The sequence below is a fragment of the Salvelinus alpinus genome, chromosome 7 (assembly GCF_045679555.1).
Source record: "Salvelinus alpinus chromosome 7, SLU_Salpinus.1, whole genome shotgun sequence".
NCBI lineage: Eukaryota > Metazoa > Chordata > Actinopteri > Salmoniformes > Salmonidae > Salvelinus > Salvelinus alpinus.
In genome coordinates, this window is record NC_092092.1 from 57,807,951 (window position 1) to 57,825,505 (window position 17,555).

The 17,555-nt window shown below is 38.8% G+C and overlaps 1 protein-coding gene and 1 long non-coding RNA gene across 3 annotated transcripts in view; one reads left to right on the forward strand and one right to left on the reverse strand.

Annotated features, from left to right (window-relative positions):
* Positions 1-17,555, reverse strand: part of LOC139581305 (uncharacterized) — a 244,252-nt gene that overhangs the window by 167,619 nt on the left and 59,078 nt on the right. The gene's annotated exons all lie outside the window — the stretch shown is intronic.
* Positions 7,987-12,164, forward strand: LOC139581304 (zinc finger protein ZIC 3-like). Its single transcript, XM_071410909.1, has 3 exons — positions 7,987-9,237; positions 10,133-10,296; positions 10,672-12,164. Exons 1-3 carry the CDS (start codon positions 8,247-8,249, stop codon positions 10,855-10,857), a joined length of 1,341 nt encoding a protein of 446 aa, XP_071267010.1. The 5' UTR covers positions 7,987-8,246; the 3' UTR covers positions 10,858-12,164.

Genomic DNA, 17,555 nt, shown 5'->3' on the forward strand with positions numbered 1-17,555 from the left:
CACTGGTGCGGCTCAGGAATTCGAACCAGCGAACTTTCGGTTACTGGCCCAAAGCTCTTAACCCCCTAGGCTACCTGCCACCCCTTTTATTGATTTATTGACATACCCAGAAACAACCCAACATCTTTCGGTTGTGTCCTCTAACATTTCAGTGAAATTGATGTGGTGGCCTACATTGTAAAAACAATTATTGAGATTCAGTCAAAATGACTCATTTTATCTAGCCAAGTCAACTACATTAGCGAAATTTGTTAATAAAAAAAAAAACGTATTAAATCAAGTTAAGTTCGCAAAAAAACGATGTGCTTACTCAACTTAGAAATTCACAACCATGAAGTCTAAACAACTGAAGCAACATAACAGTTGAGTTGACAAAAAATGTCAAGTTAAGATGACTTTCTGGAGGGGCAGAGCTCATTAGAAAGGTACCCACCATGCTTTGCAACCATACATTTTTACATCAACATTTTGGTCATTTACCAGACACTTTTACCCAGAGCAACTTCAGTTAGTGCATTCAATGAAGGTAGATAAACAAGCACATGTAAAAAGTAACGAGTACAACGTTTATGTAACTGTTACTGAGAATGTCATTGTAGTTAAAGTGTTCTATTGGTTGGTTGATATTACTGAGTGCACTGCCAGTTTTGAAACTGGCGAAAAAGATCACACATGAGCAAGAGCCAGATGGGAGCATAATGTTCCCTACTGAAATCTCTATTATATGATTGCTAGGGTTAGTGTTGTTTAGTCAATGTATATATAGTCTACTTAACTATATATAGTCTACTTAACTTCATACTTAATATGAAGTCATCTCAGAATGTAGGCTAGTTATCACTAATAAAACCTAAATGAATTCAACTATAAATAGTAGGTTATACTGACAAACTGTAAAGTTGACATTACTTAATTGTATTAGTCAAAGTCAATTTGGTGTTAGTTAGGATAACTCTACATTTAAAGTTGATATAACTAACGTTAGTTTTGATTGCTAACTCAAGACTTAGGCCTACAGTTTACAGCTAAGTTGTGACTACCAACACACTAGACAAGGGTCAGGGCTATCACTGATAGTATTGATTGCATTCATTACATGATACGTGTAAGACGATCACAATCAAATTTCACACTTCACATTCAAAATACACAGCCATAGAATAGCAGAGACTGATATCAACAGTCGCTTATGAGGCCTGAGTTGTAGCCTATAGCCACAGCAGAATCAAGATGCACTCGGCTTCAAAGAACACAAAAATACTGTAAATGTTTTTTCACATAGATTTATATATTATGAGGTCAATATTATGACAGTAATTGAATGTCAGGGCAATAACCTAATCCACGGGCATGGATTTTACCTAGACTTACCTCTATTTAGCTTTCTCAATGTGTCCACGATGATCGAATGCTGTTTAAAATGGCACCCATCGCCATGTTACAAAGGGCCCTCTACAAATTGCATGGCTGTGCACATTGTTCATGACCTGCTATTACCTAGTCCTATACGATAAACAGGAATCATACCCAAATAAGTGAAAAACTACTCTGCTCAGGCCTTTTATTACACTGTAATAGAGAAAAATGCACAGGAGTCATGGGCAGCTTCATGTATTTCATAGATGCACCCATAAAACCTTGGAAAATAAACAAATGGAAAAGACAATTAGGGACATCAGTTCATAGATCATAATTTTTGTGATTTAGACTATTTTGACTCTCCGTATAAAATTGTTGTGTATCCGGTGATGTGTATCCGTGTGTGTAACCGTGTGTGTGTGTAACTGTGTGTGTGTGTGTGTGTGTCACCGGATGTTTATGTGTGTGTGTGTGTGTGTGTGTGTGTGTGTGTGTGTGTGTGTGTGTGTGTGTGTGTGTGTGTGTGTGTGTGTGTGTGTGTGTAACCGTATGTTTATCTGTGTGTATGTATCGTTGTGTGTGCACAGTATCTCTGTGTGTGTGTGTGTGTGTGTGTGTGTGTGTGTGTGTGTGTGTGTGTGTGTGTGTGTGTGTGTGTGTGTGTGTGTGTGTGTGTGTGTGTGTGCCTGTGTGTATCCATGTGTATCTGTGTGTTTGTGTGTCTAAGACTATTCACTGGCGCTGCACTCTTGTCATGACTTTATGAAATGTAGATGAATTAAGAGGTTTGGGGTGAGGCCATTTGCAGACAGATGTTCCAATAAATCGCAGCGAGGAGTTAATTAGCCATGTTGATAAGCCATATTCAAATGTGATTAAAAAGGGTCAATGGTGCAAGTCTTGAACTTGTAGTAGATTCACTTGTTCCAACTGACCACAAACACCAAAGTGTACACTGTCATGTACTATCATGTTGGAAATGTGTCTTTCCTACATTAAAGGCCCAGTGCAGTCAAAAGCGTGATTTTTCTGTGTTTTATGTATTTTTCCACACTATGAGGTTGGAATAATACTGTGAAATTGCCCCTTTAGTGTAAGAGCTGTTTAAAAATAACTGCTTGAAATTTCTACCTATTTTGGTGGGATATAGTTTTGGCCTGCCTGGTGACATCACCAGGTGGTAAATTAGTTAATAGACCAATACGAAAGAGAGTTGCAAACCTCTCTGCTAATAACAGCTAGTTTTCAGTTTTCCACTCCCCTCTCCCAGACAGTCGTAGCAAAATTCTTGCTTGAGTAATTACTATTTGCTAAGAAGCTATTATTTTTCTTTTTGATCATTTTAATTGAAAAGAAATCACAGTAAGGTACTTAATTGTTACCCAGAAATGATTTGATATTGAGAAAAAACGGCTGGATTGGACCTTTAACATCTGAGTAGAACATGTAATTAGCAGTGGACAGGTTATGAACCTTAAATGACAGGTCATGAACCCTGAAAGACAATGACAGATTGATACACAAAGGTATATATTTAAGGGAAAGGTGTATCTCTGTATGTTCAAGATTTTCTTCCAAACTCAGCGATCTGAAAAATTTGTCCCAGAAAATGTCAGAAAACAGCCAAAGCACTGCATCCCACATGATGGCTAATACAGGGAGAGATCTGGCAGATTTGAGATCTGGCGGATTTCCTCCTCCATACATGACCTTTATGACCTTGGCTGCTTCTGAGTAGCAGAAGGGGTACTTGTGTCTATAACATGGATAAATAGTGGTCAAATGATATTATCTGTCCCAGATGGGATGATAAATAACGAACTTGCCCACAAGTTTCTAAGAACTTTGCCTCTCTAACTATAACAAACTACAGACAGAATCCAAAAACGGACAGACTTTACCTTAATGTAAGTTGTTATAAATATGAGTGCATGAACATGTAAGTCCCATTGGATATTTTTTAACCTTAATTTACCTAGGCAAGTCAGTTACGAACAAATTATTCTTTACAATGACGGCCTACCGGGGAACAGGGGGTTAAACTGCCTTGTCCGCTCGAGGATTCGATCCCGCTACCTTTGGGTAATTGGCCCAACGCTCTAACCACTAGGCTACCTGCCGGCATTGTGTGTTGTCCACTCTACTCTAAGAGAAGCTCTCTCTTGGTTTTTCGCTCTGCCGATTTAGAGGTGAAAAGATAGGCCTTTCCCAGAAGCTGAGAAAGTGTATTTTATACAATATTTTCCAATAATGCACTATGTCAAAACCACATATTACCATTTTCAGATTCACACCAAAATGCATGCCTAAAACAAGATTGGTCAAAACATGAGTGAACCTAAAATCATTTTAGGAAATATTGCAATCGTTATAGAAAAACAACACATCAACACCATGTATCTGTGTCCATTAATTGACCAGTGTATTTCTAACACCAATTACGCATTTCACTTGAACTTCTTAATGTAAATAACGACAGACTAACTCAATTACTGTTGACCATGCAATAAATCATTTCCCCCGCGATTCAATTCAGCAATAACAATTCGTTATAGTTTACACATGTAAATGTTTGTATATAACAAATTCAAACGGAATCATAATCGAATATATATATTCGATTATGATTCAGTTTTAATTTGTTTACATTGATGGTGAATGATAGACAATATTTTTGTTTGGTAACCATTGGGTTAACTGTTGAAGAGGAAAGTTTACTCAATAAACTTGTCGAGGGCTACTGCACGCGCGGCTTCAGCTCAGGCACCGCTACGTCAGAGAGAGGCCCAGCCATGCTAATAATGGACAACCATCGCACAAAGACATCTACATTAACCTGGAATTCAAATAGATTTCTCAAATATTTCAAATGTGAGCTATCAAATACAATTCATTTGTTTACCATGTCCAGTATAGTTTTCATTGACACTGTCGATAAGAAAAGTGCATTAGGCCAATAGGCTATCTTACAGTTTGTGCCCATAAGACAACATTGATATAAATTGCATAGGTACATTTGATTATATGTGTTATATTGTCTGGAGGATCTTTGCATCGCAAGACAATTATGGATTGAAGATTATCAAGGCAATGATGGTGCAGTATATTTACCCAATTTTCTCAACTCAGAGAGCGATTTGAATAAGAAATAGTCTTACAAGATATTAGACTACCAGAATAGTGTTTCTGCTGAAGCTCATGCGCATGCTCAGGGCCAAATATTATGAGCACGCAACCGTCTACCGAAAAGGATTTTCTCGCTGAAGCTACTTGAGCTAAAAAAATAATCACCTTGATAAATATAACTCTTAAATAAGGCAGAAAATGAATAAATAAGTTAATTACTCATTCAAATTGGGACATAACACTGTCGGCGGTTGATTAGTGAAAAAATATGATGTAGGCTACAATCATGGAGAGATCTTAGCATATCAATTTGTCTGCAAGCAATCAAACGCAAGCAAAATATGTCCATGCATGACAATTTTAACACTTAACATAGAAATGTTTAGCTTCACCAATGCAAACGAGGAGATGAGAATAAATACTGTGTATTGTGACATCCATTATTACTTTATATATATATATATTCTTTTTTTTCTCTCTTTAAGTGTCTAAGGCCTAATAATAAGATGCTATCAAGTTTCATTCAAATCAAACTCCGGTAAAGAAAACAAGATACTGGAAATACAGAACCACAGTGTTGAGAAACAAAATATATTGAGGGCAAAAGATTTAGGCCTAACATTTCAATATCAGGACCTAATCTGTTAAAATTTCAACAGAAACAAGTTTTGTTATTTAAAAAGAATACTCCTCCTAATTGAATTTGTAGAGAGCCAAATGTATTAGGCTACGTTTACAGTCTTATTCAACAATCCTCGAAATGTTTGAGTAGATAGCAACAACAACAAAAAGTGTTTAATCTTGTTGACGCATCTGTGAGGCCTACACTTTGCGTGTCGGAAATAGATTATGATAATTTTTTATATCCTGGTACTAAATCCAGTCATCCCTATCTATGTGTGTGATCTTCAGTTTGTTACATCAACATGGCAAAATGGGATAACTTAACTTAGTTTCTTCTTGTTTATTGTACAACCCGTTGGGTCACGAAATGTGTTGTTGGAAACTCAATAGGCTATAGTATTTTCCAATAGAAGACTAATTCAATATAAAAAACTAACGTTTTATGTGGTTCTCTGCAAAGTTATAGATAATGCTCGCATCTGGATCAATGTATTTGTTTGAAATTCAATAATATTAGGCCTATAGGTCGTTTTCTCTCCGCGAGCAACAGTTGCTTTCGATTATTTGGTGAAGACAGTAACCTGTAACAACACACCAGGCATTTTCTGATGCCAAAGGTTGGTGAACCACTCTCGCCATAGTCGACACTCCAAGACTCTCCTAATACTGCGGAGAACTTGGTGGCTAATCTAATTGAGCGTTCCGTTGTAGAGACAACAGTGCACGTGCTTCTCATCGTTAATCATTTTATAGTAACACCATCACTGTGAACATACCATATATAATAACCTCACCGAGTCCTTTCGTTTCAACAAGCCAATAAAATATCGAAGAGGAAAAGTTAAGAAAACTTAACTGCCTGTCACTTGTGAAAGTTCACAAAGGTCGCCATAAATCTCAAGCTCTAAGACTGCAAGGCTATTCACAGTTAACTCATGTTCCCCCTCTCTCTCACAGTGTGTGTGTGTGTGTGTGTGTGTGTGTGTGTGTGTGTGTGTGTGTGTGTGTGTGTGTGTGTGTGTGTGTGTGTGTGTGTGTGTGTGTGTGTTTGTGTGTGTGTGTGTGAGAGAGAGAGAGAGAGAGAGGGGGGGGGGACAGAGAAAGAGAGAGAGAAAGAGAGAGAGAGCGAGCGGGAGACAGAGAGGGAGGGGGACGAATGAGTGAAGAGAGAGTAAAAGAGGGTTTGTGTGAGTGTGTGTAAGAGAGAGAGAGAGAGAGTGAGAGAGTGGGGAGGGAGCGATAGAGAGAGCCCGCGCGGTAGGGAGAAAAATGAGGGAGCGGGAATCATACAGTTTTCCGTAAAAAAAAAATACGTTGTTGAGTTTAGGAACGCAGCTGAGATCTATCTGCTCTAAAAGAAGCACAAACGTTTAATTTTTATGAGAAAAATATGACTGCTAGCAGTTAAACAAGGTACCACAAGAAACAACTAAAGTTAGGAATATCATAAACAAGTGTCCCGAGCTGACTTTTAAGAAAGCCTTTAAGCACAGATTTACACACCTCCACAGATTTACACACCTCCACAGATTTACACACCTCCACAGAACCCTACTTACAATTACTCCACGGTTGCTTTCCTTCAAAAGAAAAGTAACCTTGAGAATTTAAATATTGCATAAATATGAAAACTCACCTTGCAATTTAAAACACTTTTTTTCTCGAAGAGGAATATGTTGTGGGAATGATTGCGGAGTGGATAAGGCCGCAAGAAGAATGAAGGACTGATTTGAAGATTTTTCTCTTTTTCTTTTTTCAGAGAATGTGAGCTCCTTCCTGGGACAGATTGAGGGGAAAGGGATGTGAAAGACTCTGCGTTATAAAGCGCCGCTTGAAGCACTCAACGCATCTCTGAACTTGATCAGATTTTATGTGTCCTGCAGCGAGTCAGCGCCTACCCTGTGAAACTCGCTCAATGGCACGAATTTTTGGCTAAGCAAAAATCTCAGGATATTACAATTACTGCCATCTTTCTTTCAGTCTTTTATTCTTGCGTCTTACACCCTATAGAGCTTTGCAAAAAAAAGGCCCCCTCCTTTCTCATGCGGCTCCAAGAAAGCCACATTTCGGATCTCTGCCAACTGCATTCATGTTCTCAGCTAATAAGAGTCAAAATGCTAAAATAAAATAGATAGATAGATAGATAGATAGATAGATAGATAGATAGATAGATAGATAGATAGATAGATAGATAAATTGATTGATTGATTGATTGATAGATAGATAGATTGATAGATAATTAGATAGATATATATAGATAGATGTTGTAAACGGGAATGATTTACTGTTATTACACGTGTATTTTGAAATACACTATGTATAACCAAACGTTACAAACGCATCAAAAGGCACCAAGTAAAATGTTATCTTTTTGACCAATGCAGAGACGATTAATTGTGATTGTTGGTTAAACAACATGCTCGTGTATGACTGAATTATTTGACATGTAAGCCATAGGCTGAAGTTAAGATAATTATTATTTTTCCTAGAGTTCTATCAGATAAAAACATTTTCAGTAACTTTGTTAGGACAACCTAAAACAAACATTTGCTATGACTATTGTCCTCTGGTTATTTACAGTTTATAATAGAGATTATTCAACTTTTGCACCGGGAGATAAACAAGGGTCATGGTATTGAAGCGACAGAAAGCTCGCTCCGTTACCTTACCTGCAAAATATTGCCTGCACTAACCAATCAAATTAAACCACTGAGACGAACTGCCATTTTCAATACCAAACCGTGCCAATCAACAGACATCTAGCCAATTAACTTCCTTCTTTGGCGTCACGTGCCAAAGGGGGAGCTGGGCTCTCATTGGGCGTCATAGCACTGCCTCCCGAGTTCATTTATGTGCAGGGAGTGAGTGATTGACTTTATCAGTCCAAGGACATCATTCGTCTGGAAAGGGGGGGAAGTTTGATCATCTTTCTCACGGATCCCAGTTACGGGAGTTTCTCTCTGCTGTGTAAGCGAAGGATTGTTTTTTCCTTGTTTTGCTTTTCTACTTTTAAATTCTTATTTGCCGTTTCAACGCACTGAAATCGGGTTCCCGTTATTCGAGGTTAGAGTGAGCTCCACCAACCTGGAGTTTCAGTTGAATTTTCTTTTATTTCGTTATAAGTTCGCTTGAGCCCAATGACTATGCTCCTTGACAGCGGTCCGCAGTTCCCATCGCTAGGAGTGGGGGGTTTCGGAACACCGCGGCACCATGAGATAGGGAACAGAGATCCAGGTTTGGGACTCAATCCCTTCGCTGATTCATCCCACTCCGCAGCTTTCAAACTCAGCCCGGTGGCTCACGATATAGCCTCCAGCCAGACTTCAGCTTTTACCCCGCAAGCCAGTGGATACGCAGCTGCCCTGGGACACCATCATGGCGGACAGGTGGGTTCGTACGGCGGTGGACCGTTCAATTCAACCCGGGACTTTCTATTCAGAAACCGTGGCGTTGGAGAGTCCGCTGCATCGAGTGCCCAGCATGGGATCTTTGCCGCTTCTGCGGGGAGCCTGCATGGACCCCCTGGAATCTCCGATAACCCAGGACATCTGTTGTTTTCAGGGCTCCATGACCAGGGCGTGAGCCATACTTCACCAAGTGGACATGTAGTCAACAGTCAAATGCATCTTGGTTTACGCGGGGACATTTTTGGAAGACCCGACCCATACCGTCCGGTCGCCAGCCCTCGGACAGACCCCTACGGCGCTCAGCTCCACAACTACAACCACCCAATGGGGATGAATATGGGGATGAATGTGCCGACACACCACGGTCCTGGGGCCTTCTTTAGATACATGAGGCAACCCATAAAGCAAGAAATGTCGTGTAAATGGATAGATGAGAACCAGATGAACCGACCCAAAAAGACTTGTGAAAGGACTTTCAGCACAATGCACGAGATGGTGACGCACGTCTCCATGGAACACGTTGGCGGCCCCGAGCAAAGTAACCACATTTGCTTTTGGGAGGATTGCCCTAGAGAGGGGAAATCATTTAAGGCCAAGTACAAACTCGTGAACCACATTCGAGTGCACACTGGAGAGAAACCCTTCCCCTGTCCATTCCCTGGTTGTGGAAAAATATTCGCCAGGTCGGAAAATTTGAAAATTCACAAAAGAACACACACAGGTAATTTTATTTTCTCATGTTTGCTGACAAAAACCACAAGTTTACGTTGCCTATCAATAGACCGCTATTTTATTTTTGCAGTAGGCATGGGAAAGAGAATAGGCATATTGTGGAGAGAGTGTTGCATTTTATAACTTAATGCTCGAGAGAAGGCCTCAATTTGGTTTCTAGTTTATACTGGGATAGATAATAAATATGTTGGAACGAAAATACCCATACTATTATTTTATGCACTGAAGATTGCATTTGTTGAAGGATCGGATAGTCTAATTTAAGCCTATCTCAATATATATTAAATGTGCATATTTTGACGTTGGCATGTGTGGACATATTTCTCGATTAGAGAAGCTATTCTGCACGCTCTCGAGGTGTTGATCGAGTTGTGTGTGTGTATTAAGGGAGAGGCCGACACATACTTTCTCAAAACGAGTGTGAGTGAAGTAGCCTAAACTACATTACGATGGACTCCCCCGGTGCATGTGTGAGTCTGAACAATTGGCCCGGTTACTCTCTCTCTCTTGTTTTACTAGGCTGGGCTATAGGCTACTACTCCATCCTACAAATCAGTACAGCAGTTGGGTATTAGCATTGTAGCCTAAGTAAACACACTACGACAAAGCATACAACCGTTGCCTAATATCAAAGTACATACCACATCAAACCCTTACAATAGCATTCGCTTATCCATATTTGTGCACGTTTATGTGTATCCTAAAAATGTAGGCCTGTATTGAACACATGCTATTGCTGTTCACAGGGCATAGGTCATCAACGGTGAACAAGTCAGCAGAACATCTCTCCTCGAGAGCATGTCGAGTTTGCATATGTCGTGGTGGGAGACTAATCAATCTGCTTTGTATAGGGGTTAACGAATTGTGTTTATTCCATCTTGCAGGTGAGAAGCCGTTCAAGTGCGAATTTGACGGCTGCGACAGACGCTTCGCCAACAGCAGTGACAGGAAAAAGCACATGCACGTGCATACTTCTGACAAGCCATACATCTGCAAAGTGTGCGACAAGTCCTACACGCACCCCAGCTCTCTCAGGAAACACATGAAGGTAATTACCGTGTCAATTACACCTTAAACACATTCATCCATTGACCCAGACTGGCTAATCAAAGCATCAGCCCCGAAACAGAATCACACTCCGCTGGAAGTTTTCACTGCTTTTTCACTAGGTTGGAGTGTAGCATAATGTTAATTTCCCAAATATTACTACTTACTTGGAGGCTAAGTTGGAGAAGCAAATTACGCTGCAAGCCTTCAATGCAATAGCAAATTGATAGATCAAAGGGTCAATTGTAAATGGACTTATGTTGAGTGTTTATCAGTGTGTAACATATTCAACGTTCTTCTTCAAGCTATAGGCCTATAGATATATCAATGTATAATAGCAACTCCTCATGTATTTTTTAAATTATTATTATTACAGGTACACGAGTCTCAATGTTCTGAGTCCTCTCCAGCAGCAAGTTCTGGATATGAGTCGTCCACACCACCAGTTCTGGTGTCAGCGAACACTGAAGACCCAACAAAAACACCACCGTCAGCCGTGCAAAACACATCTGGGCACAGCGATGCAGGACTGCCACCCAACTTTAACGAATGGTACGTTTGAAGTCAGAAGCAAGCTCTCAATGTGGACAAAGAGGTTTTAAGGAAACCTTAAAAAGTACTCAGACCAAGGTGTACACAACATGGGATTGGAACAACTCGAGGAGATGAGAGCAAGCCAGCAGCAGCAGGCCTCGTCCTTTCTCAGGATTCGATATGTGACTTTTATTCCGAGTTCGAAGAGAACAAATAAATCATAAATAATGAAATAATACTTTCTAAGAATTAAAAAAACAAACATGTTTTTTTCCCCTTTTTTAGTTTACAGATTTCAGATAATTATTTTATTTTTCATTTTATGTATTTTCTCAAAGTTTTATTTAAAAAATAATGGAGAAGGGAGAATATTTCACGGTGTTTTATATAATGGTGACACACTACTGTCGCCTTTCAATTGATTGTTAAAACTTCAGACAGTCTTAAGAAACGTGCCAAAGTCTTTGTCTTGAACTTGAACAAAAAATAAATCATAAATAAATATATACTCGTGAATGTATTTCCTTGTTTGATGGGGTCGAATCTGTTGTCAATGTCTGTTTTCAGGTGGAGAAATGTGGTATTAGGTTACGATTGTTACCGTTAAATATAACGTTGCCTTTTGTTAATAACGTTGTAAATACATATTCATGATGCCATATTTATCAATTTGTAATTTAATTATGGATATAAGTTCTAAAACTTAAATGATATTTATGAAAATGTTTTCTAACAAGACTGTACAGTTTTGGGTCATAACCAGCTAGCATTAAACAACTATGATCAACTATAAAGCTCCAATATTGCGATTGTATCTTTTTTTAACCAATACATGTGTCTTATTTGGATCTAAGATATCGTCTATATAAATATTATGGATTTGTCTATATGATGCTGATTTTTCCATCACTTATTGTTTAGCTTGTGAGACCATTGACATGTAAATCATCAATTCTGTAAATCTGAATTGTAATCAATTGAGTTGGCAAACTATATAAAACGGTTCTGTCGTATATTTTTGGTCAAATGATCTTTTTTGTGTATTTGACTTTTATAGAATCAGAGAGTAGAGTTCATTTGTAGCATGATTTCTGATTCGAAAGATCCATCAGCCATTGACAGATGTTATATCTAGTTCATTCACGAATTCCACACCAAGGTGACAATATTTTGAGTATTTCAAATTCGGGTCAAATACCCAAACATATGAGCCAGTATGGCATTCCTTTATAGTTCCAACAATGTCTTTGTGCAAGTATGTTTAAATGTGTGCATCGGCAACAATGGAACTGTCACAACACAGTATCTTCAAAATAAAAGTTTTTTTGTCTGTCAGCTTGCATTGTTTTAAATGTAATTATTCTGTGAAACTAAGCGTGTTATTTGTTATAAGTACTGTGGTGTTGCATTTAGAGCAGTTTGATTATACATTTGCTTGTTTTGTGTGAATAACCTGTCGAGAAAACCTTTTTGTGTGAATTAAGTCTAAGGAACACTAATAGATATATGTGGATTGGGGAAAATATGTTCAGTGGCACAAAGAGTTACAGCATTGCATTGTAACCTATTTTCAAGAATTTAATCTTATGCATACCACAAAATATATTGTGCTTATGAGAACGATTTCAGACCACCAGCACTACTTTTAAAACAAAATGTAAAAACAGTACCTCGTAAGTGACAGTGATATATAAAATACGTTTATTTAAATAATTTAAGGAATATATGTTTTATATACTATTTTCTATACATTAATTTAAAATAAACACGTTTTTCTTATTCCCACAACCCTTATGCCCCATGCCCTGAAGTCGGAGCACATTTCTGACTTAGAAACGCAGCTAGAATGTGATGTTGTAACACTTTCTGGGAGAAATGGGTCACACTCCAAGTTATTCCTGAAAAGCAAATGTTTTACTGATGAACTGTGTCACTGTGCCACAATCGAGGCAAACGATGACACAACAGCGAGCCTATTCCTTATTTAGCGGGAAGAGACAAAGGTTCATTGTACAATTTAAAGTAGGCTATCGTTTGTTGGTTTGTTTGTTTTACCAACTATTTATGAAGAAATGTGAACATACATTTTGAATGAAATAAAAAAATCATTAAAACTAACGAACTGTGACGTTTATCATTCTTTGTCATTGTTGTATTAGCTTATACTCTCTGCTAAGATCATATAGAAATTACATTTGTCTGTGCGAGTCGGCACTTCACTTGAACTTGACACTGAGGAAGGCGCCATTTTAGCATCTTGTTTCTGGGAAGATGGACTGGAAAAGTTATCGACTGTAAGCTACTTGGTGCTTTCTAGAAGGAGGTGCGATTGGGCGAAACATACGCCATGTGTGAATGAAAGTGCCACTTAAACGGGATCACAACGTGAGAACTATCAAACTAACAACTACTAAAAAGTAAGCCAAGAGAGTGAGGCAAATGAGGACATGAGTTAGCAGCAAAGTATCGTCATACAGCCTATTAGGCTACTCAGGCTGCCAAAAGTAACCACTGAGCACCACGGCAGTCGTTTTACGCATGCGTGCTGAGTGCTGCTGCCAATGTATGGGCCACTACAGCGGGAAATAGTTTTGAGAAACGTTGTTGTAGCCTATTATCGAGTAGTCTCATGAAATATTAATTGTATGTAGGCTCCTCTAAAAATATAAAATAATATCAAACTATCAAACACAAAGGGAATTCAAATAAGTCATAATGCTAAACAATTGACATGTATTAGCCTAGCAAAAACCCTTGAAAAAATATCTGTTTCCCAACTGTTCGGCTAATCCTCAGCAATCATGGGGGAGACATAGAAGCCTATCAAGTTTGAATTATGATTTAACTTTACTCAGTGATGATTGTAGGCTATGATTGTAAATTAATGTTGTATAGCTATAAGACTTCATATTTACTACACAATATCTTTAGAACTACCCCCAAAGACTCTATACCCCCACTTCCAACCCTGCCCTACCCCATCTTCAAATATAAACAGATTTAAGAATGTATTCAAATTCCGTTTTCCATCCTCTTGCACAAGCGCGCTCTTGTATTTCACCAGGACATTTTGTCTTCTTACCCATGCAGTTCAAGTTCTTTCTAGCGGACCCCATGACGTCAAAAAAATGGGATAGGCTTTCCCTACGAGTGGCTCTGTGAAACAACGCTCACGAAAGCAAAGCCACGCATTGATGATGGCATATCGGAAGAAAAGCCTAAATAATACCTTATTCAGACGAATACAACCTAATACAAGCTGATAACTCCTAGCATAATCGTGTTTTGAGATGATGAGAAAACTGGGTGTAGGCCTATATCCACAAGAAAAACATGAAAGGCTCCTTTTTGGGGACTCACAATGGGATTAGAAAGCGCTGGTAGTCACATGGTATGAGATGGGTAGCGGTTGTCTGACAGTGGTGTTTGTGAATACAGTAGTAGGCTCTATGTATGTGAATAGCATTAACATGCAGTATTCATTCATCTTGACATATGGACGGGGATATATTTGGATCCATAGAACAGCTTTGACACCGCACACATTAATCTATCCACGACTCTAGCGCTCACAGTCACATATGTGCTCTCATCATATCTGGAGTAGCCTATAGTCATCTATATTCAAACCTATATCATCATCTATAATCAAATCTCTTTTCAAGTGGCAAAGTCCGCATAAATTGTTACGGGTTTAGTACGTTTACATGCACACTACTAATTCGATATTACATTGATTATGGCACAAGGCCGAGTATGGCAATAGTCGTGTAAACATATTACTTTGCTTATCTTAATCGGCGTGAAGTCAAAATCGAAGTAAGCATATGCGGATTTAAACACCTGGTTTTCTGAGCAATCTTTCGAATTATTAGAACATGTAAACACCTTAATCGGCGTTCCAGTGGTGTAACTGTTCTACGCATGTGCTAGCACCAGCGGAGCGAGCCTCCCTCTTCAGCGTGAGTGAGTTCGAAACAACTGAATGCATGCGTTTTAGAAGTCGTTTTCACATACAAACTTTATATGTGCAAACTCAGCATCAAATATGCTTCCCAAAAAATAATATGGTGGCTGTGGTAGAACGTTTATTTTGATTGGCGATTTTCTGCATTTATCAGAGTGCCATCAGGTAGCCTGATTTCAAATGTGTCCATGTAAACAGGATTGTTAGGGAAATTCTTGTTCTTGCAAAGCATGTAAACGTTTTCATTGAACTATTATATTAATCTGACTATCCATAATGGCATTATTGTGTGCATGTAACCGTTGTTTGACAAAACTACCCCCCCCCCCCCTTTCCTTGCCTTCCTCCTCCCGGCACGTAAGTCCATAAGAGGACTGACCGATACAAGCAGGTTCCGAACGCTTTTTGTCACGCAACCGAGTTTGTGATCTTAATAAAGTCTCTGGATAAATTATCTCGCGCAAGGCGTGCTGCAAAGTGAGAGTGTATCAGAATTATTGGGTCTGGCACGCAATGCATGCAATTCCCTAAATTTTTGAGATTCACGTTCTCCTTTCTAAATATTTGAAACCCAGCACGGCTGTGCAGGGCTGTGTTACAATATGAATTAGGAATTTTAAAATCATAATGTTGTTGGGGTCTCTGAGAGATGCTATAACACGGTTCAAGTGGTCAAAACAATAGACCTGCTATGTAGGCTAGTTGGGCCAAATCTTAAACTGGTATTTTTCATCACTCAATTCAAATCTAAAATTACGCAAGGCACTCAAGATCCAACATAGGCCTATGTTTTCTTCTGACAAAATTACATTTAACTAAAATAATAATGTAATTGGCCACTAAATGGTAAATTATTTATTAGGCTAACTAAGCTCTTATTGAGTGATGCTGTTAAACATGAATAAAAACCAGTAAGAGAGTCCCCTTTACAACAATACAACAAAATGTAGTGTTAAAACTTTGAAAAGTCTTCCGTTTCTAATTTTACAAAACAAAAAGTGTTCTCATAAAGTTTCTTAAACTTCTCAAGTCAGTGGAAACATTAATTATATCTTGGTACACTATTACGCACATGCGTAATTAGCTCGTTATAACCTCAGTCGGGTTTAGTACTAGTTTTAAATGTTACACATTGCAACAATCAAAGTAACACTTAATAATATCCTTAGCATTTGCATACAGACTAACAATCATCAGCGAATTACCTAACTATGCACGACCATCATTATAACCTGTTTATCAATTACTGATGCTTATTTTCCCTGAAGATCGAAGCCTGTTGAATATGCATAGGTATTCACTGAGCAAGGTAATCCAGGATGTGCGCCGTTAAATATTTTTTTCGGAGGTGTTACATGGCTATTGTGATGGTAACGAGGTGGTACAATGGCATTGTTATTGACTTCAATGATTCGTTGACTATTTGAAATACTACATTTCCATTTTATTGAAGTTATCGGAAAACATTTAAATTGCAATGTTAAGTCAGTGCTTTTAGTAATGGGAAACTATTTGCATGTTACAGAACATTCATTACATCTATACAGGTATTCTTGAAAGCAAACTGTCACTTGAAACGATTCAGAACAGCATGCACACCAACAGTAGGTCTGTACTTTCACACGCACATACAACCACATTTACCATAGGCCTACATCAATGCTTGAAGTTTATGCAGATAAGATTTTAGCTTGACCAACTCCATATAAAACAGATAAACAAAATAAAGGAGAACCTCATTTAACAAACCACGTCGTTATGCAATGGCACACAAAGGTTTCAACTCAATAGCATAGTAGACTCTCAAGATTCATGGTGTCGTCATACTGTCATTAATTCAATATTTCAATTACGCCCCAAAATAATATTTCCATTGCAAAATAGGCGCAAAACGTATGATTATCAATTAGGTTGTCCAACTGTAGACAGTCTTAATTCCCGAACATCTGGGAGGGTGTCAGAGTCTTGATGACTTCCTCTTCCGCGCAGGCCTGGGAGTCACCGCTAATAGGTCCCCGGAGTGGAAGTTGAAGCGCTCTACTCGGCAAAGCAGATGTTCAGCTATGTATATGGTGAAGTGCGTTTGTCTTTTGACAGATATATTTTCAACACTTTTGAGAGGTGCTAAGTGAGCAATTGACAATTTTTATACGTGCCATGCCATCGCCGAAAACCACTCCAAACCGAATTACCCCGGTGCCCCGTAACTCATCATTTGAAGACGTCTCTGGTGGGAGGGAGGCCAATATTCTGCCTGATCTCTCATATGATTTCGAATAGACTGGTAATTACATTTAATTATTGAATATGGTTATGCACACCAGACGTTTTTTTCTCCATCAGCCTATACAATCAATAAGCCTAACAACAAGCTAAAGATAGCCTACAGGCCTAATCATTATGCCCTGTTGAAAATGCCATACCCGCTTCTCCACCACTCTCCCATATTTTTACGCATGTGTCGGATCTTGCCAGTTGTCTTAAATTAATCTCGTGTTTTTGATTGAGTTTAGCTCAGGTTGTAAAGCAGGTCTGATCTTTGCAAAAAAAATTATAGTTGTCAGCTGTTGTCTGAACCCGCACGGGACAAAGTTGTGTTTCAACAAAGTTTGCACCTGAAAGCCGCCCGTCTTTTGTTTTTGGGCAGCAAGGATACCCCACTGTGGCAGTGTCCCGCCTAGGGGAATGGGTAACAGCAGATCTCTGCACTCCCGCCTACCTCAGCTTTTAAAAATGAATATCTAGGACAATGCTTGTTA